Genomic DNA, 25,752 nt, shown 5'->3' with positions numbered 1-25,752 from the left:
TCAAAAAGCGCTGCTTGAAAAAGATAAAATATATTTAACTTTCTTAGGTTTAATAATTTTTTGACAACTGTCCGAAACAAAAGCAAATCGATGAAAAGGTCTATGGAATCAATTCCACAAGATTTTTTGCAAAGTCCAGTTGAATTGCATATTAAGCTTATTTCGACGGGAAACGTATTGGCTGTTAGTTCAATCGACGTTGAAAGTTTGAGATTCATTTTAGCCAAATAAACCTCGAACAAGATTTATTTTTAAGTGAGACCTTAATTATAAAATAAATTGATGTAAATATCAATTATTAAAGTAATTTTGCGAAAGTAAAAATATTAAGTGTATTAATTTCTATACAAAATGGATTCTTACAAAATAAAAATCTTACATTAAATTCTTCATTAAATAAGAAATATTATTAACAGTTTTCATCGGTAAATCTAAGGTTTTTAGATTTCAGACCCCCACTCTTATTCCCACTACAAAATCAAATACGAATTTAAACGATCAAGTGAAACAAAATTAAATATTTAGTTCAACTTTTTGACATGACCACGACCCTGATTATATAAATGTGTTTATATAAATGAAAACATTAGATTTGGAACTCACGAGACCAGAAAAACATGTTAATTTGATTAATAAATGTCTTTCAGGAAAGTCAATTTTCCTAATCTGCAACAAATAATTTTAGGTTAAAATAAAACATTAAAAACAAAAGAATGCAGATACTCCATAATGCAGATCAAACAAAAGATAGTCGATATGTAAGAAAACATTTAAGTAGTTACTCAAACAAAAACGAGATAGCAGTACGAGTACAGCGAATATATTTCAAACGAATAAACTATATGTTTGGGGTGTTTATCAACTTTTTATTATTGATTTGAAGAGTCTGAAGCGTGCACTAAACAGGTGCACAGGTAAAAAGGCAGCATAAAACTTCATACATAAATATTTTAATTATAAATTAAAATCGTAAAATTCTATATTAAACAATTAATTAATTTAATAATTGAGATGTGTATGCATTAAGTAGGGGACAGTTGGGTGTGTCGTTAATTTAAAATATTAAAACGTCGGTTATAAAATTTTTTGTTTTGTTTATACTTCAGCAGTGCGTGTGTGTTTATGTGTATGCGTTTGTCAGATAGTTACCGAAAAAACTTATTATATCTTTAAGTTATGGCTGCACAAGATGTTTTATCTGGATATTTGGATGTGAAAGTGTCCTTACGCCAAAGACGTCGCGGATTTACTCCGTGGAAAGTATGTGAAAATTATTTTTCATTTTTTCAGAATTTTTGTTTGTGCGCCAAAAATTATGTAAACAAGTTTTCAGTTCAAGTTTCTATTTACGGAATAATTGATTGTAAATGTATTAGAAAAATTTTTATGAACCAATTTTCTTTTCTTATCAATGATATATTTTGTAATAATAGTTTATATAATTTTTCATTCAGGGTTGTTCAAAATATTGTTATTTTGCTTTAAGGTTTGGCGTAAACAGTGGTGTGAATTACGACATGTGGGTGGTTCACAACATGTTGTTGAATTTCGTGTGAATTCTACAAGAAATGGTCCATCACCGAGCAATTTTATTATACCACGAAATGCAGTTTTATGCCGAACAGAATCCAGGTAAAATTTTTTGTTTTTAAATGAAGATTCAAATATTTCTATAAATATTCTAATTATGCAAACTTGCTAATTTTATTTTGTCTGCCTAGGTCAAAACGTTTTGCATTTGGAATATTTTCACATGGTAATATTCGCAAACCCATATTTTTTCTATCGGGAAATTCGGAAACTGATACACAAAAATGGATTGAACAATTTCGACGAATGCTGACACCAGCTAAATATTTACCTTGTAAGTAGTTTTAAATATTTTATTTCTCCCATTCGTGATAGATCAGCTAGTATTTTTATGTGATATTATTTTGAATTCTTCATAAAAATTTCCCAAAAGTTTATAAATAAATTTTAAGGAGCAGCAACTAGTTTGTTATTGTTCGTAGGAATTTTGAAATATTTTTTTTTATGAAATGTAAATATAATTTCATATTTGAGATATTGGGAACCTTAAGGTTAAACAATCGCTAGAGTAGTGTCTGTGTGAATTTTTGTTTTGTTAATCAATATACAAGGAAAAGTACTCGTCTAATTAAAAAATGTTGGACCAACCATAAAATGAATCGAAGTTTTGAATTGCTGGGTCTAAATTACCCTATATACCAAGTTTTATCAAATTCAGAAACAAAATTTGTTGTTGTTGCGATTTTCTTATTTAATTTTTAAAACAATAAACAATAAAAAAAAACATATAGCTTGAAATTCTATTAGGAAAAAGTATATATTCTGCATGAATTTCTAGAAATTATTGGAAAATATGAAAATTTATATTGGAAAGCTGGTAATAATCAGAGTATTAAGCAAATACTTCTTAGAAAAGTTTGCAAGTTTGGCACGACTTTGCTCAAAGGATGTACTAGGCATAAAGCCATGAAAGGCTACTAAACAAATAATGCTGGCAGCTATCTACGTTTTATATAAACATCTATGAAGTGTAGATACTGTATGCATCTTGGCGCCATACTTTTTATTTTTTTCTTATATTTTGGCGTACCTTGTTTGATAATTAATTTTCATGGTAGCTTTTCATAGTACCTGGAAAAACAACATATGCGATAGTAAACCATTGTACTATATCATGTTAGTATTACTACAAACATGGCCTTGAATTGTAATAATTTTTATTTGTTATATTCAGTAACGTATGCATCTTAGTTTGAGAGGTGCACATACTGATTAGAGGCCACGTGATGCTGCACACAAAAACTTTTGGATAATACATTTTTGGTCTGCTATATAATGAAACGTTGCCTACGATATAATGAAACGTTGAATAAAGACATCTGATATAAGAGTTACACGCTACGGTTTGTTAACTTCCCAGAGGAAAATTCTTGTAATGGGTCCGAAAATTCAAATCGAAATTTTTGGGGAAAGTCGACAGTGGGTATAAGGTGAAGTAGATCATAGGGATCGCACTCACATGAACTGCTTGTTTGACAACTCCACTTGATCTGTTTTTGATTTCATCAAATAATTTTTTATTGTATCCTATTGAAATAATCGAAAGATTCGATAATTCTTCTGCTACAATGATTGATCTTAAATAATATTTTATTAAAAATAAAACAAGAAAATAAAAGTGAAAACAAACAATTGACTGAGTTAATTGTTGAATGTCAGCCCTTGCATTATTTTTAACCCCCAGCTATTTTTGACAGCTATATGTGTGTCTGTCTGTCTGTCTGTCTGTGAACTCTTAGAGCCTAAACGAATGAACCGATTGGGATTTTTTTTTATCGTTGGAAACATAATTTAATGGGGCGAGTTCTTAGCTATGTTTCAAGTGCGAATTTAGGGTTCCGTACCCGGAACAATTAAATAATAGGCAATGATCCTCACAATCGGTTCATTTTGGAGAATGCTCTCAGGGAAAAGGTAATTTAAAGAAGAGTGTTCTTAGATACGTTTCAAGTGCGAGTTTAGGTTTCCGTACCCGAAAAATTTCTCTAGAAATTTGTTTAGTTTTTCGAGAATTTTTCACAAGATTGATAGACCAGGACCAACTGCTTGAAACTAGCTAACTGAAAATTTTCAACTCCCCATCTTTTATATTTTTGGACTTTGCAGAAAAAGTACATCAAAGTTTTGCCCTAATTTGCGCCCTCACGGGTAAACAGTGATCTTTACGAAAAAATGTTTCAAACGAAAGTTTGTTTATTTTTTTATAAGGAACTTTTTTTACATTTAAACTTTTGTTCTATCTCTAACGGTTTACAAGATGGGTTTTACGGACTCAAGATCCAATTGACCTATATGGCTCATTTATGCACTCTAACTTACTTTTTACGCCCTGAGCACACTATAATATCTCTTATCATTTTAATCGTCTTTATGAAATGGACTAATTAGATAATTTTATGAACACCTATATACCAAAATTTTGTTCGTATCATCATTATTTCTAAGCGTTATAAACATGGAACTAAAATTAGTATACTTTGATATATATTACATATATACAGAGTATAAAAATGGAAAGAGTTCCAAAAATTATCCAAACTACAGAATTGAAAGACAAAAAATAATAAAAAATTGGCATGACTGTGTACACAGTATTTTTGGGACCATTTTTAAATTATCCCTGTGCGGTTAAATTTTTGCACCATCCAAACTCTTCGGATCCTCACTATATGCACAACACTGATGATATTCGTTCGTTTAGTAAAATGAAAAATTGAATGTCAAATGATCAAGTAAACCATTAATTACAGTCAAATACAAATCATTAAAGTATTATTATAATAATTTTAAAATATCATTACGAATAATTATTATTATAGTGTTTTTGATTGTTATAAAAAAGACATGTTTTTGTTTACTGTAAAAAATTACATAAACATCTGGGAATTTATTTTAACGAAATATGAACTAGGATCCGCTAATGCTTCATATGTTTCTTTAATTATTCACATATAATTCTGCGCTTTTTTGAGTATTGTAACCGGCGCGGCGCAGGCAATTTACGTTTGTATAAAGACATTCCAAAGAAGTAAAAAACGCGCGATTTCACATAGGTATACTTTTTACAATCGAAAAGATTTATCAGTGCGTACTCAAAACAAAAAAAGTTCGTAAATGAGCAACATAAGTCAATTGGGTCTTGGGTCCGTAGGACCCATCTTGTAAACCGTTAGACATAGAAAAAAAGTGTTTACGCGTGAGGGTGCAAATTAGGACTAAACTTTGTTGCATTGCAGGTAGCTTCAACTAGTGATCTTGTAAATTGTTATTGAAAAACGAAAAAAAATTGTAGAAAATACTTTCGAAAATTCGAAATTTTCGAAAACCAAATAAATAGCGAATGGCTCAAAGGAATAATTGTGCTAGTTTTTTAAACTATTCTAATTTATAAAAAAAATTTTGCAAGCACTTGACACGCAAAACATTCTATACAGGGCGTTTCAACAATTAACTCAGTTATTAAGTCAATTGTTTGTTTTCACTTGTTTATTAAAAACTTTAAATGATTAGTAAACCTTATTATTATTAAAATATAAATTCATCAAAGTTGATTATTTTCAATAATATTTATGTTTTAATAAAAATTGATAATAATGTACAGTGAGTTTCGTATATACATGAGGAGAGAATAAATTTGGCTGCTAGCGTCCGTTCATTACGCTGATATTATTACGAATAATTATTATAGTGTTTTTGATTAATATAAAGAACATTTTTTTTTTTTTTTTGTTAAAAAAATTAAACATCTGGAAATTTAATTAATCGAAATTTGAACTAGGATATGTTCCGGTAATATTTCATATGTGAGATAACTGAAGAAATAAAGTTACTGAAAATTATTATTCACACATAATAGTATATGATGCAGATGTTCCGAAGTCAAATTTAATGAATTGTAGCTAGCGCCGCAAATTAATTTCCGGCTTCAATAAAATAACAATAAAATCAAAGTTATAAACGGGCTTTAGTTTAGAAAAGCTTTTCTTAAAATGTAATTTTATGATTTATTTGATCGGTCAGTTTTACGGAATAAGCATATTTATGCGGTTTTAATGGATCATTTATCGGAAAAGTGCATTGCAAAAAGTGAACTATCATATAAGCCTCAAAGCACGACGTATTGTAAATGTGGAATATGGATGGCATTTATTAATTTTTCTGAATTTTCATGTACGCTCACGGTGATGTTCCAAACAAAAGTTATTTATTTTTTGATAAGGAACATTTTTTACATTAAACTTTTGTTATATCTCTAACGTTTTACAAGATGGGTTCTACGAAAAAAAGAGAAGAAGAAAAATGAAAAGAGCATTTTTTGTAAATTTTGATCCCAATTATAGGATACATTTTTTTCCGAAGCGATTTGGTCAATATTATAGGTATGTTAAAAAAAATTAGGTTTTAACAATATGTTACCAGGGTCCCACCGGCAACCTAATATACGCTCTGTGGCGCATTTTACCGGATCTAGGTGTTACGGGATCGAATCTCGTTTGAAATATGCTTTGCTCATTAATATTGCAGTTCAGAATTAGTGATAGCAAAAAAAATTATTTAATGTTTACGATAGAGCCAAACAAATTTTATATAAAAATTTCTTTTAAACTATAAATAAATACAATCAAATATTTAAAGTATAATAGCCAAACCAGGTACCGATTATTTCAGTCAGTTGTTAGAATTTTGAAGGCCAAATATAATTATATATAAATTTTGTGTATACAAATTAACATTAAATAATTAAATATTTAAAATATTTTAACATCATCATTGGCTGCTAAATGGCTAACTAAATAGTTAGCTTGACTCTGACTCTGACTGCTGATTAAATAACAACTTGAAACAGATTAATAGATTGTGTACATATCCTTAGGTAAAATATTTCCAATATTTAAATTATAATTATATTAGTTTGTGACAATAAGTTACATATTTTAAATTAAAATGACCAAAATTTGTAATTTGTTGATACCAATTATCTGATAATAACATTTATTTTGACTTCCTTGTGCCACATTTGTATTGCACACCCATTATTGCACTTCTAGTTTGCGCATTCCGTTGCACATATCTTTTTATACCATGTAATATATATCAAGGTATACTAAGTTAAGTCCCAAGTTTGTAACTGAGTAGTCCATTTTCGGTTGTCCGTCCGCCCGTCTGTGAACACGATAACTCAAACAAGTGAAAACAAACAATTGACTGAGTTAATTGTTGAAATACCATGTATAGACAGTTTTGATGACGCAATCGTTTGTTTTTTGATGTCACGTAAATAAAGAAAGATTTCCACTTTTAAATAGCCACACATACATAACTGATATTCACATATTAATACATACTACAAAATTTTCACCTAATTAGCGCCCTCGTGGGTAAACAGTGATGTTTACAAGAAAATGTTTCAAACAAAAGTTGTTTATTTTTTTATAAGGAACATTTTTTACATTTAAATTTTTGTTCTATCTCTAACGGTTTACAAGATGGGTTTTACGGACCCATATGTCAAAACCCAATTGACCCATGTTGCTCATTTACGAACTCGACCCCACTTTTTACGTCCTGAGTACGCTGTAAAAATTTCAGCTTGATATCTTTTTTCGTTTTTGAGTTATCTTGTCCACAGACGGACGGACGGACGGATGGACAACCGGAAATGGACTAATTAGGTGATTTTATGAACACCTATAACAAAATTTTGTTGGTAGCATTAATATTTTTAAGCGTTACAAACTTGGGACTAAACTTAGTATACCTTGCATATTACATATATGCCTGGTATAATAATATCATTTCTCATATAAAACACATGTATTATTTTTAAAATTTTGCAACCTAAAGTCAGCCATATTTATTAAGCCACACCTCTATGTTAGTTCTCATTTGTCATATGGGCGTACTAGATTTACAAGCGCATTGTATGAGTTAAGTACTAAGACGAGGAAATTCGAAAACACTTCCTACGTGAATACGAAAGTCTCTCTCAAACGACATCAACACTTGAGATAAATTGTTCTCCATTCGATTCACACAAGTGAAGGTTGTACGCCCAGTAATATTCTAAACTTTACTGTTCGAATTCTGGATCACTTTTGAACAAACGGAGGTACAATAGATCAAACTGGTCGCGTTACAAAAGATCTTCTAAGACTTACTCCTAACTCAAATCGTAATCTAATAAGTGTAGTATTTTCTGACCACGGCCAATAAAAATGTCTTTAAGAAAAAGTGTGACACTCAGTATAAATAAAAAATTGTTTGAAGTATTAATAGGAAAGTTTATCAAACGAACTTTCAACAGAAAAGTACTCGAACTACAAACATGACATACAATTGTGATATCATAAAGAATTCAAATTTAAATTTATAAATAAAAAAGTGTGACGCACAACAGGTCGTTAAAGATATTCAAATATACCGGCATTGTTCTATGACGTAAATTAAGGGATTTTCACATACATATTTTAAAGACAACAATCTGTGATCACACCTTAATTAATATTCATAAAAAGTAAATATTGTTCTTATTTTGTGAATGTAATGGAAGAATATATAATAATATAAAAATAAATTATAAAATACAAATAAAAAAAAATTATAAATAAAAAACTGGTATTGTTACAAAAATAATTATTAAATATTTATTTTAAACACGATTTAAATAGTCACTATAGTTCTATGTTTGATTATGAATTGTTCAACCCTTTTGATGGTTAGTGTAACCCTTCGAAAGTAAGTTTAAAGGCCGGTCATCTGGTAGGTTGATTTCTTTTTTCGAATGGCTGAAAATACTTTTTAAGAGGTAGTTTTGAGCACAGATCACGAAATTTTGCTCCCCGATATGAGGAAAAAGGGATATGACTATTTATAAGCGCGAAATTTGAATTGATCATGGAAATTTCGGTTTTCTTTAATCTAGCTTTAAACAGAAGGATCAAAAACTTTTCAGACAAAAGTTATCTAGACATGAAAGTACATGTGCACAATTTTCCGCCCACTTAGAGTCTTGGGCCCCAGATATGACCCCTTATCCCATGTTTAACGTATTTTTTAATGATTTTTTTCGAGTTGCCTTTTTTTAGCTCGCTTTTGATTTTTTTGAAAATTGCCTCTTCCGATGCCACAATCAATCATTTTCGGAAAATCGTAAAATTGAATTTTAAGGCCCAAAAAGCAGTTATTAGAAAAAATCAAAACAGATATATATCAAACCAAAAAATATGACAAATCTTATAAAAATGATCAATATGTTTATTTCAAACTTTCTGTTAACTGGTAACAACAATCTTCATATAGTTGGCTCAATCACATATGGACTAGGCATGATAGATATGCGAGCATAATAACCAAATACTCTATTTAAAGCAAACGCAAGCAAATTTTCTTTTAATTCATCGATTCGTTTTATTTACACGATTATATATTCCAACTAAGTACAATTTTATTTTCCATCAATAAAATACATGACTTTAAACTAAAATCAATTTTTTTCATAAAAGTAATGATTTTGTTTATTTACCTTCTTTGATTTTGTATCAATGAATTCATATTTTAAATTCAATGCTATTCTATTGTAAATACAAATATTTAGCTGTACTTGTTCGAAACATTAGGAAATTGTTTGAAAGTATTTTTACTTTATTTCAATATGAAACGGTCAATTTCCTTACCTTACCTTGCCGCACATTAAGTTAATGTCTTTGAGAATTTTGAAATGTTTTTTCTTTGGTTAAATTTAAAATATCTTTGCTAAATTTAAAAAATGCTGTAGCATGGCTTTCACTTTAATTTAAGGGTGAGTAACAACGAAATCAAAGATGTTGAATTGCACACGATTGTATTATGTGTATTCTCACGCTTGTACTTAAAGGTTAAAAATAAAGAATACAAATTGACGTCAAATAATAATAGGTATACCATACATAATATGAACAATTTGTGATGAGTTAAACTAGACGCGACTGACGACGACTGACTTATAGTTTAAATGTTTTAATATAATAATAAAATGTATTATTATTTAATAGAATACAATAGAAATTATTAATTACAATACAATTATTATACCAACAAGAGTCTGTTGAAAGAGCATGCAGTGTGCGGGGGTAAAATGTTTGTTTGAAAATTAATTTAAAAAAATATTTTTATAAAATAAGTGTTCATACAACACAGACAAGACAATCTTTACAAATTGATTGTCACACATAAATTAAATTATTTTTTTTAAAACCATGTCTTTCATGGTTTTCCATATGATTAAGGTCGAATTTTTTTATTGTTTAACATTAATTTTCCATTTACTGTACGAAATGATGCAATTTAGGTTGCAATTCTATCGAACAATATGACATTTTATGGGACCCGGCTCAAAATGTTTGTATGAGTGTGTTGAACAAAGTCATATTGATTAGAAAGTGTGCTTTTACTATGCGCAAGAATCATGAAATTTGAGAAAACCTCTCATGACATTTTTTCTTGAAACCCACCGTTTTTGGGATACAAGTGATTGAAAAAATAAAAATAAAACCTATTTTTGATGAAAATTTGATACTGTTGAAACTTGTTGTATGTTTTGACTGGAAACTTGTTGTATATCATATTTTGGATAATTTTAAACAATTTTTGTCTCTTGGCTCTTTACACCTCTCCTAACCGTTTTGAAAATAAAAGCGTTATAAAAAAAATTCGCATTTTAAGCTAAAATTTTGTCATCAACAAAATTGACGATTGTGACATGTATGTATGTGTCTGGCTTAGACCTCTCTTTACTTTCATGACGTAAAATAATAAACGATTGCGTAATCCACACTGTCTGTACATGATATTTCATCAATTAACTCAATCAATTGTTTGTTTTCACTTGTTATATACAGAGATGGTTCTCCTTATCTCTACTCTTCATAGTATTTAATCATTATATGAGCGCGATTTTTATATTTTGAGTCGAAATTTTAAGTAGAGTAATTTTGACTCTAAACAAGTAAAAACAAACAATTGACTGAGTTAATTGTTGAAATACCATGTATGGACAGTGTTGATTACGGAATCGTTTGTTTTTTTTGCGTCATGTAAGTAAAGAAAGATAGTCACTCTTAGATAGCCACGCAGAACTGATATTCCCATATAATACATACCATCAAATGTGAGCCTTCAAAGGTACAACAGTGATGTTTACGAAAAAATGTTTCAAACAAAATTGGTTTATTTTTTAATAAAGAACATTTTTTAAGTTTAAAATTTTGTTCTAATTCTAAAGATTTACAAAATGGGTAATACCAACCCAAGAAAGACCCAGTTCACCTATGTTGCTCATTTACGAATTCGACTTCACTTTTTACGCCCAGAGCACGCTATAAAAATTTCATCTTTGTATCTTTTTCGTTTTTGAATTATCGTGTCCACAGCCATACGGACAGACAGGCGGACGGACAACCGAAAATGAACTACTTAAGTGATTTTATGAACACCTATACCAAAATTTTGTTCGTAGCATCAATATTCTTAAGCGTTACAAACTTAGGACAAAACTGAGTATACATTGATATGTGTTTCATATATACATGGTATAAAATTATAATAATAAGATTCGTTTCAAAATTAGTTGAGTATTTTTTATGATATCGTTCGAAATTCTATATAAAGAACCATATTTTGGAGACATCTTCTGCGGTATCTCGATAACTCCTCATTTAGTCATTAAATGAATTGTGAATTTCTATTTTTTTTTTGTCTTCTTAACCTTATATTTTACGAAAATAAAATACAATATAAATTTTGAATTTCAACAAATAGCCCCGTTTTTTGTGTACAAAGGTAGTAATAACCATACCTTGAAAAATTTGAATCATTCATGAATAAAATATTAAGGTTATAATATAGATTAAAATTTTACAACTTTGTATTTTAAGAAATCAAAAACGGAAACCGAAAATTAAAAAAAAAGGCCAAAATCAAGGTAATAATTATTTGATGCAACACGAACTTTTTTTTATTATTTAAAATTGTGATAATAATAATAATTATTAATCTTTTGAAGTCATAAAATTCTCATAACATTTTAATAAAAATATATATTATTATATTACTTTATGTGAATAAATTTTTGAACAATATCATATGTGGAATAGCCTTGTGAAGATCATAATGTTATTTAAGAAGAAATAAATTTATAACGTAAATGCCTGAAGTAAGATTACATATTGCATTGCTTATAGAATAGAATACAAACTTCGTTAAATACTGTATAGTGTATACATATATTAAATATACCATGTGTGTTTGTACCATCTAGGCATATACATATCTGTAGTATGACATAATACATCCGTTTAGTAATGCATCTAAGCGAGAGGTATTATATACATGTGTTGTAAGACTACAGATACGATACGACAGATCTTCTGTTGTATGCATGCAGATAGTGGGAGTTTTGTTGCATACAAATATTATTAATTGATTTGAAAACTCCCACTCTCCAAGCGTCTTTCAACTAATGTTCAATACATGTATATAATACCTCTCGCTAAGATGCATTACTAAACGGATGTATTCTGTCATACTACAGATAATATGTATATGCCTAGATGGTACAAACACATATGGTATGTCTAGATATATTAATATTAGCCCCAAGTTTGTAACGCTTAGATATAGTGATGATACGAAAAAAATTTTGGTAGAGGTGTTCATAAAATCCATTTCCAGTTGTCCGTCTGAATGTCTAACTGTCCGCCTGTCTGTGAACACGATAACTCAAAAACGAAAAGAGATATCAAGCTGAAATTTTTATAGCGTACCTAGGACGTAAAAACTGAGGTCGTGATAGAACAAAAGTTTAAATGTAAAAAATGTTCCTTATACAAAAATAAACAACTGTTGTTTGATACACTTTTTCGGAAACATCAGTGTTTACCCATGAAGGTGCAAATTAATTTATAAACATTATATAGTATGTATTGTATATATTTTAAATTTATACGTTACATATATTTTGTGTGGGTTTGTTTGTTTATAGCATATACTGTATCCATTGAAGTGAGAAGATTGATGCTCTTATTACTTTGTATATAAGATTGGCTATCTCTCGTTAATTACATGGAGTAAAAAAAGAAAGATTGCTTAATCAACACTGTCTAACCGTGGTACTTCAACAATTAACTCAGTCAATTGTTTGTTTTCACTTGTTTTTTTGTTGTTGTTTGCTTTTGTTAAAATGTTAAAAATATTACAAAACCTTATAAAAATGATGGCAAGCGGAATTTGTTTTTCTGTAAGATATGTTTCAAGTGATCGTTTTCATCTTTTCAATTTATCTTTTTTATCAAAATTATCCACAAAGTTTTTTGAAGCATTTTGTTTTCGGATTCTAGATAGGATGACATTTTTGAGGAAATTGTCATTTTGGTCAATTAAATAGTTCATCTTTTCTTAATAGCGATTTTATCTTAATCTTCAATATTTCGAAAACTAATTCTTAAAATTTACTCTTGATTTTCTTATAATTTCCCCAAGTTCTAATAGAATCTTAGAATATCGTTACATATATTAGTATAGTACACTAATTTTTATAAGAACTAAAAATTAAAAGAAAAAATGCTGTAGGAATTTAATTAACTGTGGTAAATTTCAACTAAAGAGAAACTTCTTCATGAAATTGTATTGTCCATGTCACTAAGCTTTTCTAATTTACTATTTTCGGAGGTTCCATAATTGAAAATTTGATATTAATGTTCCGATAAGATTTTTGTATTGTCAAAAAAAAAATCGTTTTTACGTAAATAAATTCTAAAAATAAACTTTTCGTATTTATAAATAAATCTAATAATCCCTCTCAATAATTATTAATTAGAATTGATAAAATATAATTAATAAATTAATAAAAAGTAAAGTCCTTGACAGTTTCCGTGACTTGTTTGCTGTTTTAAGAATTACTTACCTGTATCAATAAAGATATACATTATTTAGTTGTCAGTTAGTCCAAGTTTAGTCTATCTGTCTTGTCTATCTGTACATCATCAGTCAAGATATATTTTATAATTTAGATATAGTAAAACTAAATTACTATTTATAAAAACAAAAATAGTATAAAAATAATATTATTTAATCATTTTTTATATTTTGAATTATGTTTTAAATAGATTTGAATTATACTTAAAATCAAAATATTATGATCATTATTTCAAAGTACAGGAAGACACACATAAATAAATATATACTCCCTGACTGACACCGGTAAAATTAACAATAATTATTCTAAGATTACTATTAACAAAGTTGCAACGAATGTTTCGAATTCATTCTATAATTATAAACAAATAATCCATCAGACTGCTCGAATTCATTCGACAGCTAAATATACACTACCAAATATTTAAAGGAACAAAATTTGTACACAATTTTACAAAAATTTCAAACAGCTGTATCTCTGCGAAAAATCAACGAATTTGGAGCCTGAATAACTCATCTGAAGACTTGACTTGTACTTTCTAGTTTTAGAATCCATTGCTAAATTTGAAAGGGTGGGAAATGCTATTTTTAAATTTTATATGAAGCTATAAATCTCTGATCTCTGAAAGTGCCCGACTCGCGACCAGGGCCCCATCGGGGAATGAAAAGAAGGCACGATGACGTGAGCAATGAAATATGTCAGATCGGGGCTGATTCTATTGCCTCCACTATTGAAAACACTGTTAGGTAATTAGTATAGCGATCCCGAGTAGCTTAGCCCGACCGGGCAGAATATAGTAAACTCGTGTACGTAAATGCTTCCCCGATTACTATTAACACAACCAGGTAACTAACCGGATGAAATATCGTAAACCCCCAGTGCATAAATCTAATGGGGAACTCAGCGTGACTAAATACTAGTAACCCCGATCACTGTGTACCCAGTCAGGAAAGTAACTGGGTAAAATATAGAAATCCCCATAACATTAATCAAATCATAGTTATTAAATATAATATGTGTTTTGATATTTTTTTACCCGACCAGGCAGCTGGCCAGGCATAATGCAGTGAAAACACAGCACTTTCGAAAAAAGTCACGGAGATAAAGTTTAGTAGACTCGCCAAAAGGGAGCCATTCAAGATGTTTCAAGTATGTATTAATTAATTAACAAAAAGGCTGTTCCGCGGACTATTATTTGAGATTAGACTATAAATAATTTCAATTGACAATAATATGTATTACATAAAATAATAATAATTATTTTTTAATTTGCTTGTTATGTTAAATGTAAGAATAATTTATTATTAAATTTTAATTATGTTATTGAAAACCTATTCAAATTCATAACACATTATTATTTCGATTGTTTTGAAATCAATAAAAAATTATTTTAGTGTTTTTGAAATAATATTTAGAAAATAACAAAACTTCGTTCTAAATGCCGCAAAAAAAAAAATTGTGTTTTTATTAGAAAAATTTAGTGAACCCAATTAAAGTTTAGTTCGGCGACCTTCCTGTAAATTTTTTTAAAATGATTTTTGGTTAATTAAATTACAATTATTTTAATTACAGAAAATTTTGTATATATATTCGTGACACTCGGTTCAAAAGAACAATAAGTTTTTATAAAAACGGAAAATTTATTTAGAATTTAGGATTACTGACCACAAAAGTTAATGATCTTGTCGGTCGATTGCATCGATCTCCGGTCATAAGAGCAGACATTGTTTATTTTCAACTTCGTATTAAATTTTTGTATAACGATGTTAGAAACTAAAGCAATTATATAATAAATATTAATTTTTATTAATGTTTCAATGAAATTATTCGAGATCCACGCTAAATGTAAGTAGAGGAAAAAATTTTTTTCTAATACAATTTTTTCCTGGGGAAACTTTGAAACAAATAGTCAAATTTGAATCTTCGAATATTCAAAAAATTACAACATGTTCAAAAACTAGCCAATCTTAATGAAATCGCTGATGTTTTATAATGTGATCCTGATATAACTTTCACATTTGTATACTAGGTTATATCAAGGTATACTAAAATTAGTTCCAAGTTTGTAACGCTTAAAAATATTGATGCTACGAACAAAATTTTGGTAAAGGTGTTCATACAATCATCTAATTAGTCCATTTCCGGTTGTCCGTAAATTGAAATATAAAAAAAGTTCCTTATAAAAAAATCAACAATTTTTGTTTGAAACATCAATGTTGATCCGTGAGGACGCAAATTAGGTTAGAAACATTAAATAGTACGTATACAAGTATTGGATGTATTTTAAATTTATACGTTACATATAATGTATGTGTTTGTTTATTTGTAGCATATAGTACATTTACTACATCCCTGTGGATATAGTATATAGTTAGTTATAAACGTTATTCTCACTTCCTTAGTAGGAAGTGAAAAGAAAGATACTCTTATTACTTTGTGTGTAAGATTGGCTGTCTTTTTTTATGGAAATAAACCATTGCGTAATCAACACTGTCTATACATGGTATTTCAACAATTAACCCAGTCAATTGTTTGTTTTCACTTGTTTTTAATATGGTTTAATACTATTATTTCAGAAATATATTCCGAACTCAATTGTAATTCTGTTATCAAAACGATTTACTCCAATCACGCCTTGAATTTAAAAATAATAAAATATTCAACACTAAAAGCAATTGATTTATCAAATTTTTTTTTATAGTTATTCTTAGAAAAAAGATTTTATTATTTTCAAGATTTTATTATTGTTATTATTTTTTATTAGGTTTAATTCATTTATTATTCCGCATCGAATATCCTAAATTGTAAAATTTATAAAATTGTTTAAAAAATTAGCCTGTCGTTTACGATTAAAAATTTTCGAGATAGTTTCCATATCAATTTAAATGAAATTCTTTGGAAAATTATATAAAATAAACTTGACAGTATATTATTAATATTTTAAGATAATAATATTAAAATAATAAAGATAAAACTATTCCTGCCAATCACTGCCAGGAATCCAGGATATTGGGATAAAATTTTTAAATTCTTGTTTTGTTATCGGATTTGATTTATGTGCAAAGTTTCAAGTTAATCGGACAATTAGAAATAAATTAAATTGACTTCCAAAGTTTTAGTTTGCCAGTGAAGTTAATAATTTAACCAATTTTTTTTCCAAATTTTACTTCCCAATTTGGATCAATTTACGTCAAAATGACGAACTTTGCCATTAATTATATCACGTTCTAAACGGTTAAATTTTCTGAAACTTTGAGATTTAATAGTAAGCCCTATTCTTAGCCTGTGAAAAAAATTGGTAAAAATCTGTCTAAAAAGTAGTTTTAACAGTAGTTCACCACGTCAATAAAAATTTTTAAAAGTTCGTATTTAGGAAGACAAACATTTCTTCTATAATTTTTAATTTAAGCGATTTTGAAGAAAATTTACGAAAATTGAGCACGTTTTTAGTATCTCTAAAATAAATCTTCAAATTTTGAAGAAAAAATATAATATAGGGCCTCAATCGTAGTTTTCATGATTGTTTTTACAATTTTCATCAATGAGTGTTTTTACTCGGAAGTCCTCATGTCTCAGTCCATCTGTTGCCAAACACAACCAAAATCCATTACAGTCACTCTTAATCGGTTGTAACTCATATTATGTTTTTTCCGGGGAATACCTAATCGAGATTAATCTGCATATTATAATAAAAATTTCCATACAAATAATAAAAAAGTTTTCTTATTTAATTTTACAAGTTTTTTCCTCCTTTGAATATTATGAAAATATCAACGTCTTTCTGAGTTAATATTTTATAATTAATCTTGGTGATGAACTTTCAAAGTTTTTTCATCCAAATAATTGTCAACGTAAAATAGGAATAGTTATTTGTAAAAATTATAAGAAAAACAAAGACATCAAGATAATGAAGAAATGTACGCTATGATATGTTTTAAGGATTTGATATTTGTTAGACATAATATCTATTTTGCTTTAAGATATTTCTAACGAATGAGAGAGTACGCGATATTTTAAAAAGAGAAAAACTAATAAAATAGTAATTTTATTAGAGCAGTAAATCTGTCAACGTTACAACGAATACACTAATATATTCCTCATCTATGTAGACACTATAGCACAAGCATCTCACGATCACAGCACATAAAATCAATTTTACAACGTTGCCGCTTGTACAATTCATTTCTGGATTAAACTAAATATTCGCCAAAAAGTAATATTTGCTTATTGTTTTTTTGTAAACTAAACGGTCAATTACATCCTATTTAGGCTCAAAGCATCCCAAATTTGTTTATTTACATACTATCTTTTTCCAACGGCATCGTTCGCGAGATGATATAGAGAACGTTCTTTGCCCCTCCCTTGTAGTTTTAGGGGTGTTTTCCCATTTTCGGAAGGTTTGTCTTAAAATTTTTCTATTAATTTCCTTTTATTACGCGTCGAATGGAAAAAAACCCCATCATTCTAATGTGAATAGAAGTGGAAAGGGTTGTTTTTCTTATTTTCGGGAAGTTGTGATTTAGATATTAACGTACAAATGAAAATGGACTATAGTCCGTCCTATTGTGATATGTAAGCTATAATACTGTGTATAACCTAACCCTGACTTGAGAAATGATTGATTCCACACACGAACTTTCATTCCCTATTTCATCCCCTTCAAGTTTTATTTTCGTGATAAGAAGTATCCTTTGTCTTTTCCTAAGATCCTATCTCTAAACCAGAAATCATCAAAATTGGTACAGCGGTTTATGCTTGAAAACGTAATAGACAGAATTACTTTCACATTCTTAATATTAGAATGAATATTTTTTGAGATACCTTCAAAATCACCGAATCAAGAAATATAAAGCTTTTCGTAAAATATTTCCGGCGATATTTCCAAAACTTCTTACCCAATCGTTAAATGACGGTGTTTTTTTTTTGTATCAAAATTATATATCAAAGTTTCATAAAATTCCGAAACAAAATTTTTCATTGCGATTGTCTCTGAAAAATCCAAAATTATACTAGAATTAATTTTTTGAACGAAAAAAATTTTTCTTTTGGTATGCAAACACACAGACACTACGAGTTAAGAGAGAGGGAGCAAAAAATCAATTAAATTATCTCCAAATTGGATTAAAAAAATTTACTAGACTAATTTTGATTCGAAAATATAAAAATTGGGCTCGTTTGGCAATTGGACGTTTAGTTTTTCAAATGCTACCCATAATCGTAAACGTTGGATGCTATCAGCATAGCATCTGCAATTGTGTAAATGTTTCAAATGAAACTGGTTTTTAATATTAATATTTCTTTAAATAATTATTTTTATACGTTTGCATAATAATCACTTGGAGCATTAAATTGATTTGTTTAATGCATTCGTACTATAAACAAATCAATAATGGCGCAGTTAATACCTAAACAAAACGTATTATTTTATAAAAATGTGAGGAAAAAATCCATTATCCATTATCTAGTAATAAAAAGGAGGTAATTTCAAACAAGCTTAATCGAATGTGAAATTTTGTTTTTAAAAGGTGGGAAAAATGAAATTAAACATTCAGTTTTATAGTTTTTCTGTTGAATATAATTAACATTTGGAAATAAATTTTGAAAAAAGAACTTATTTACACTTGGTGATCATTAATAATAATAAAAATAATGGAGTTCAACCTCAGTTAACCAGACCATGTAACAGAGGCCACCCACATCATTATTTTTAATCTTTATTTATTTATTAAACCACACCCGATTATACAATTAATTTTAGGATGTGGGTGGAGTCGGTTACTTCGTTCTTATCCAAGCGACGATAGTGTGATCCCAACCTCAAAGCCAGTGGTCAAAGCAAGTAAATACGCCTTAATACGCTCGGCTACTGAGTCGGTTGATCATTAACGGTTCACAAAATCTTAATTTGTTTAAATTAAAATCACTTAACATTAGGGTTTCTACACAACCGTTTTTCGGTATCACAATGGACCCTACGGTCTAAGTGTCCCACCCCCAGAACAGCCACTCCAACCTAACCTAACCTAGGGTTTTTGCTCGAGAATTCTCGAAAAATTTGTTTTTGTACATTTTTCAAAAGTAGGCGTTCGTTGCCCAGTGACTCAAATCACAGAAATTATTTTTTTATAAAATTTCTAGTTAAATGAGTGTGACTGGTTTTGTCGGAAGTTTTAGCTGTCTGAATGGTCTTTTTAGTTAAAGTTCAAATAATTCATTGTTTAGTTTGAGATCCTCTTCTTTATCTTGGTTGGCGATGTCGAAAACTTCGATTGTACTAGAATTTGAGTTTGGATATAATCTATTATCTGCATGTTTTTTTAGTTACCTCGCGCATGGAATTTATTTCTCGAGTTCTCGAGGCGTTGAGTTTTTTTCCGTCTCGGCTAAGATAAATTTCATATACCGGTCCGGTTTAGTTTCAGAAATAAAATCATTAATTTTTCAACCAGTTTCAATTCTTTTACCGATTATGTTAAATTCAAACTATTGATCAATATTGTTGATAGTGGTAGATTTTTATCAATTGGAACTCTTATTAATTATCCTAGATAATTATCTTAACAATTAATATGCGTTAATTACTATTAAAATCATTAAAACTGGAAATTTTCGGTAAAAACTGAATAAACAAACATTTACTCTGAATATATATATTTTCTTGAGAAGTTTATTTATTTATCGTATTTAATAATACTAATAGGTACTTAAATGAAGTATTTATTAATTAATTCAAATTGATACCAATTTTCCTGTATACTACTTATTTAAGTGAAAAACATCCGCTTTCCTAAATAAAATATTGTTTAAACTAAATTCTGGAGAAGATAATTCTCTTAAGCCTCTTATAAGTTGTTTGTTGCTTTCCATTTACACTAAACAGTTTTCTAAGTTTGAAATGAGTCAGGGTATTTGGTTCGAGTTAAGTATGCATGTGATATTTGAATACTTACTTACCTTTCGATATTTTCTAGCATGATCTTTTCTACGCTAACGTCATGATAGCCTGCCCCCCCCTAAAGCCAAAATTTGAATACTCTCATATATTAAGCTACCTATTATGCCAAAAGCAGATAGCAGTAGAGTTAAGTCATTAGAAGGTTTTTATTATTTTTTAAGACCTATCCAATGATGTACGTGAAAAAACTTTCTTTCCTAAATGTCTCATTCTTTTCATAAATTGCTCGAACGAAATTATGCTCACTCAATTGTGTGAGATCTATCAAATATAAACTAAAAATCAAATTTTGAAAATCAAATTTTCCAATAGAGGAAAGTAATTCAAAAATTTTGGCGTAAAAATGAACACATACCAACTAAATATTGGTAAATCCGTGGTCAGGGAAGGGATCTGTTAACTACTGGTTGGAATTTTTTCTAGCTTCCTTGAGTATAAGGATCATTGTCTGTCAAAATCACAGATTTCTGCGGTAATAATTCGAGATATTTGGAAAAAAACTGTTCAAAATTATGAGAAAATAATAATAGAAACAAATAAATAGCTTAAAAAAGATGTATACCGAACAAAAAGCTGCAGCCGAATGAACTAAGACTTGCATTATAATTAATATAAATATCGCAGATATAAAAGCAACTAATCAAATAGTACCATCAGAGTATAAAGGAGAGGAGAAGCAGAGATATCTGGAGTCTGTGGCGATCAACTATTAAGTTTATCGGCCTTTGTGGGGGCAAGCTGAAACTTAGCTCGCCCCATTAGCTATTTGGGCTGCTTCTTCTGTCCCTTTTACCCTTTGAGTATCATGTGCTTAATCATGTCCTGATCAAGAGGGAAGTTTGGTTACATCGCTGGCCTCTATAAAGGAACTCAAGTATAGACGCTAATAAATATTAAATGATTTACCAACAATCTCGACTTAATGTAAAAGGAAAGTGCCTAACTATTATAATCTTCAAGTAAATAATGACACGTGTTTTATCTACTTATTTATTTATTTTATTTAAATAACACAATTTTAATAAAATGAAAATCAGGTATAATAAATCTTTGCTTGCTACAGCCAGTAATGAAAATGTTTAATGCTACTTAGGCGACAGTTATATACGGGGTGTTCCAAACCACCCGTCCAGGCTGATTATTCTGAATAGTTTTCAAAAAAAATTGAAACGAAAAAACACGTATCAAATATTTTTTGAAACTCTATCTAACCATACCAAAAACACCCTCCACCCTCAACCCCTGTTAGGGGTAGGGGGTGTAACTTGAAAAAATCAAATGGAAACCCCTATTTTTTTCTGCAGATTTGGATTCTTCAGAAGAAAAGACAAACATTTTGTCTAAGAAATTTTTCCCGATTTTCGGTAGATCACGCTACAATCGACAAAAATCGTTCTTTTAGATTTGGCATTAGAATTGCAGTTCAAGTGAAGGCGAGAAAAGTTTTTTGAGTCGAGAATAGTTATTTTCAATTTTGTTTTTGTTTTTTTGAAGAAAAGACTATTCTGTTTTTGTTTTTCATATTTTATTATGATTTAGAAAAATTATTTTTGTAAAAATGTTTTTTTTTATTTTAGAAAGTCTGAAAAAAAATTAAATCTAAAATGATTCATATCTAATTCTTTCTAAGAGCTTTATTTAGCATCCTCCCAATTGTCTAGTGGTTTACCTCAATTACCGCAATTCGACATTTTCGCTTCTCTTTTATTTTCGTTGAATTTCTAACTTTTGTGTTGTTTTTGTTTTGGTTTTGTGTGTTTGTGTTTTTATTTTTATTTTTACTTTTTCGTTTTGATTTTTGTCATTGAACGGCGCAATTCTTATGCCAAATCTAAAAGAACGATTTTTGTCGATTGTAGCGCGATCTACCGAAAATCGGAAAAAATTTCTTAGACAAAATGTTTGTCTTTTCTTCTGAAGAATCCGAATCTGCAGAAAAAAATAGGGGTTTCCATTTGATTTTTTCAAGTTACACCCCCTACCCCTAACAGGGGTTGAGGGTGGAGGGTGTTTTTGGTATGGTTAGATAGAGTTTCAAAAAATATTTGATACGTGTTTTTTCGTTTCAATTTTTTTTTTAAACTATTCAGAATAATCAGCCTGGACGGGTGGTTTGGAACACCCCGTATATCGCTATATTTACATTATGAGAAATAATATTATTCCTTTACATTTTGGCTCCAATCTAATGTTTACAATTAGGATAATATTTATTAAGTACACGTCATTAAATAATTTGGTATAATATGTACCAAAGTAAATTATGTTATGTAAATTATTTGATGGTCCACGATCAGACTATGGTGATCCCTCCTTGCTATCGTTAACTTCCATTTGCTTTAAACTCATGGTTTTTATAGTATTCCAAAAGATACAAGGTTTATAAGGTCTAACACAGGGTCATAGTCTCAAAGCTCCGAAAAAGGACTTTTATGGTAAAATTGTTGAAGAAATAAAGTGACAACAAATCGAGAAAATGAATAATTATCAGATAATATAATTGACTGGGAATTATGAAAATCAGAGAAATTTAAAATCTTGGCAACCAGCCTAAATCAAAATGGATTTTTTTTATTTTAATATCGTAGAACGTAGACGATGATTTTTATCCAATTCCCAGATAAAATTTTAAGCGATAATATAAAAAATATTCTACTATCTATCAAATGAACCCATTTTTTTTTATTCTCTTAGGCAAAATCTTTTCAAATTTTTCCCAAACACCTCTGAAAGAAACTGGCTGAAAGTCGAGAAAATAATAAATAATTTTTCATCCCCAATTTCGAAAAAATCGGGCTCATTTGAAGTTTGGGTGCATAGTTTCTGAAATATTGCCAAATTCCATGTCATTTATTTGTGTCTAATAGTGAAATGTATACAAAATGTAACATAATGAAGTATATTATGTAAAACTAATTTCAAAATTGATTCATTCAAGGTTATCAGACATCGAACATGTGCGTGATTTATTATTTGTTTGATCCAATTCAATGTTCAAACTAAATTATTGACCTCGGTTAATATATTGCGTAAAAATTCTGTTTTCCTTTCTAACAAAAAAAAAATTGAAATTTGAAACAATTACAAAATGTACTCAAATAAAATATGTTATGTAAAATTAAACTTACGTTTAAATATTTTTGTTACAGTGCGTGAAGGTACTTTTGCTGTATCTTTAATCGATAACCAACACTCCCGTTTGGCAGCATTATTTGGATTATATGGAACATTATCGACAGGACCTCACGGTGTTTGTATTAGTGACCCAACAAATGGACATCCTCGATTAATATTACCATGGCAACATTTATTACAATTTCATTTAGCCGCCACTGGTGTGAGTACAGATGACAAAAAAATTTGTATTCTACATACAAGCAGGTAAAAATCATTTTCCTCTTTAAAATTTCCACGAACTTTTTAAGGAAAATAAAATTTTTAATTTTTTTCTAGTGAATTTTCTGCTGGCGCCGGCCAATTACATTTATTTTGTCAAAATGCTCCACAATTATTACAAAAATTAAATAATCGTGGACGTGTACAACGATTATTTATTTCATCATCATTAACGACATCAAATCGGCGGTTAAGTCGAAGCGAAGGAGATTTACGTCAATCATTTACAGCCGATACAGAAAGTTTACGAGATTCGGGACTATCTTCTTGCAGCCCTGCCGATAATGTAACACCGGTGAATTTAAGATCAAATCATGGATCACAAGATTCGGGTGTACGTATATCAATGGCTTCGGATGATTCTGGTTTGGTTTTGAAGAGTAAAACAGCATCAGCCTTGATTACTACGGGCTTGGGATTGTTAGGATGTGGCCCAAATATGATTAGAGGATGTGATGATTCGTTTGATGAAGTTTTCTCTCAGGATATTTTAATGCCTCTATTTCCAAATATGTAAGTATTTCAGTTTTGATCGCAAATTTAGGGCTGTGTCCGTACAATTTTCAAACTAAAATTAACCAATTTTTTTTATTAATATTTTATAGAAATAAAAAGGCAATTGCAAATCGACGCGAATCTGGCGTATCAATTGCATCTGGGATTTACGAAGAAATATCTGAGGATGTTCCTCCAGCCAATACCGAATCCAACACTAACTCATCGACAAAACAATCACCATTCTCACAAGCACAACAATCAAAAACACCAAATCATTACGAAGATCCTGTGGAAATTATTTTAAAACGTGCATGTACTCCTCCACCGTTACCACCTCGAAAATTTCAGGACCGTCTTCGACTAGACAGCTACAGCGAAGATAATTTGGATGATTTACCATTAGCACCGTCATCGTTCACATCACTACGATATCCTCCCGCCATATCATTACAGTTTTTACCACGATGTCATACAATGCCGTCCAAATCTACAGGTTCAACAACAACCAGTTGTTCCTCATCATATCATTTTAGTAGTAGTTCATCTCAAAATGGGGATGAAAATGATTATTTACCAATGTCTCCGGGTCTTCATACGAAAACATTCTTAACAGAAAGTTTGTACTTACCAATGTCCCCTGTTCAAAAAACATTTGCTCCAGACGCGGATGCATTATATATGGATATGAATGGAGCACGAAATGGCTCAACCACTGCTGCAAAAAGTGGTGGGATAACTGCAATTAAATGTGATAATTGATAAATGGTCGTATTCGGCCTAAAACTTTTTCTACAGAGTGTTTCACTAAAAATGTGGAGAAAATAAGATTGATTTTATGTACTATGGAAAATACAGAGTGGTCAGAGCATTCCAAACTCGTTTTATGAGATATAATGAACTTAATTTTAAGGCCTGAAAAAATCTAGTCAAAATGAACATTAAGCTCAAACTTTTTGAGATATTTGATACTTGGCCATAAGAAATCATTTCAATTTTCCACGTTTTTTAGTGACAGTCTACTTATTTGCTTTTGTAAAGCTTATTGTATAAAATGTGTCAATTTTTCTCTCAAATCTTAAACGCAAAAGCTTTTTTTATTGAAAGCTTTGTTTTGATAAATTGTGTGATACTTTTTTATTTAAGAAGAAAAAAAATTTAGCTTGTCTTTTGAAAACTAAATCGTCAATTATATATACAAAAACAGTGAAACTGTTACTAAAAAAGATAATGTATATACAGTAAAACTTATTTAAAATATTGTTGTTTCTTGTTTTTCTCTTCACTCAGGAAAAAATATTTTCGATTAGGGAAAATTTTCTTTATTGAATTAAGAACAAAATGCTCAAAAAAAAAAAAAATTTTT

General features: G+C 29.3%; 1 protein-coding gene across 1 annotated transcript; it reads left to right on the top strand.

Moving 5' to 3' along the window:
* The first annotated feature begins 909 nt into the window (after positions 1 to 909).
* Positions 910 to 25,411, top strand: LOC123299922. The gene is made up of 6 exons (XM_044882345.1): positions 910 to 1,260; positions 1,487 to 1,632; positions 1,722 to 1,864; positions 23,645 to 23,876; positions 23,949 to 24,404; positions 24,497 to 25,411. The coding sequence occupies exons 1-6, from the start codon at positions 1,177 to 1,179 to the stop codon at positions 25,146 to 25,148; spliced, it is 1,713 nt and encodes a 570-aa protein (XP_044738280.1). The 5' UTR covers positions 910 to 1,176; the 3' UTR covers positions 25,149 to 25,411.
* The last annotated feature ends 341 nt before the right edge of the window (positions 25,412 to 25,752 follow it).

This window comes from Chrysoperla carnea, chromosome 5 (genome assembly GCF_905475395.1).
Source record: "Chrysoperla carnea chromosome 5, inChrCarn1.1, whole genome shotgun sequence".
Classification (NCBI taxonomy): Eukaryota; Metazoa; Arthropoda; class Insecta; order Neuroptera; family Chrysopidae; genus Chrysoperla; species Chrysoperla carnea.
Note: the sequence above shows the minus strand (reverse complement) of the source record. Positions and strands in the feature narration are given on the sequence as shown.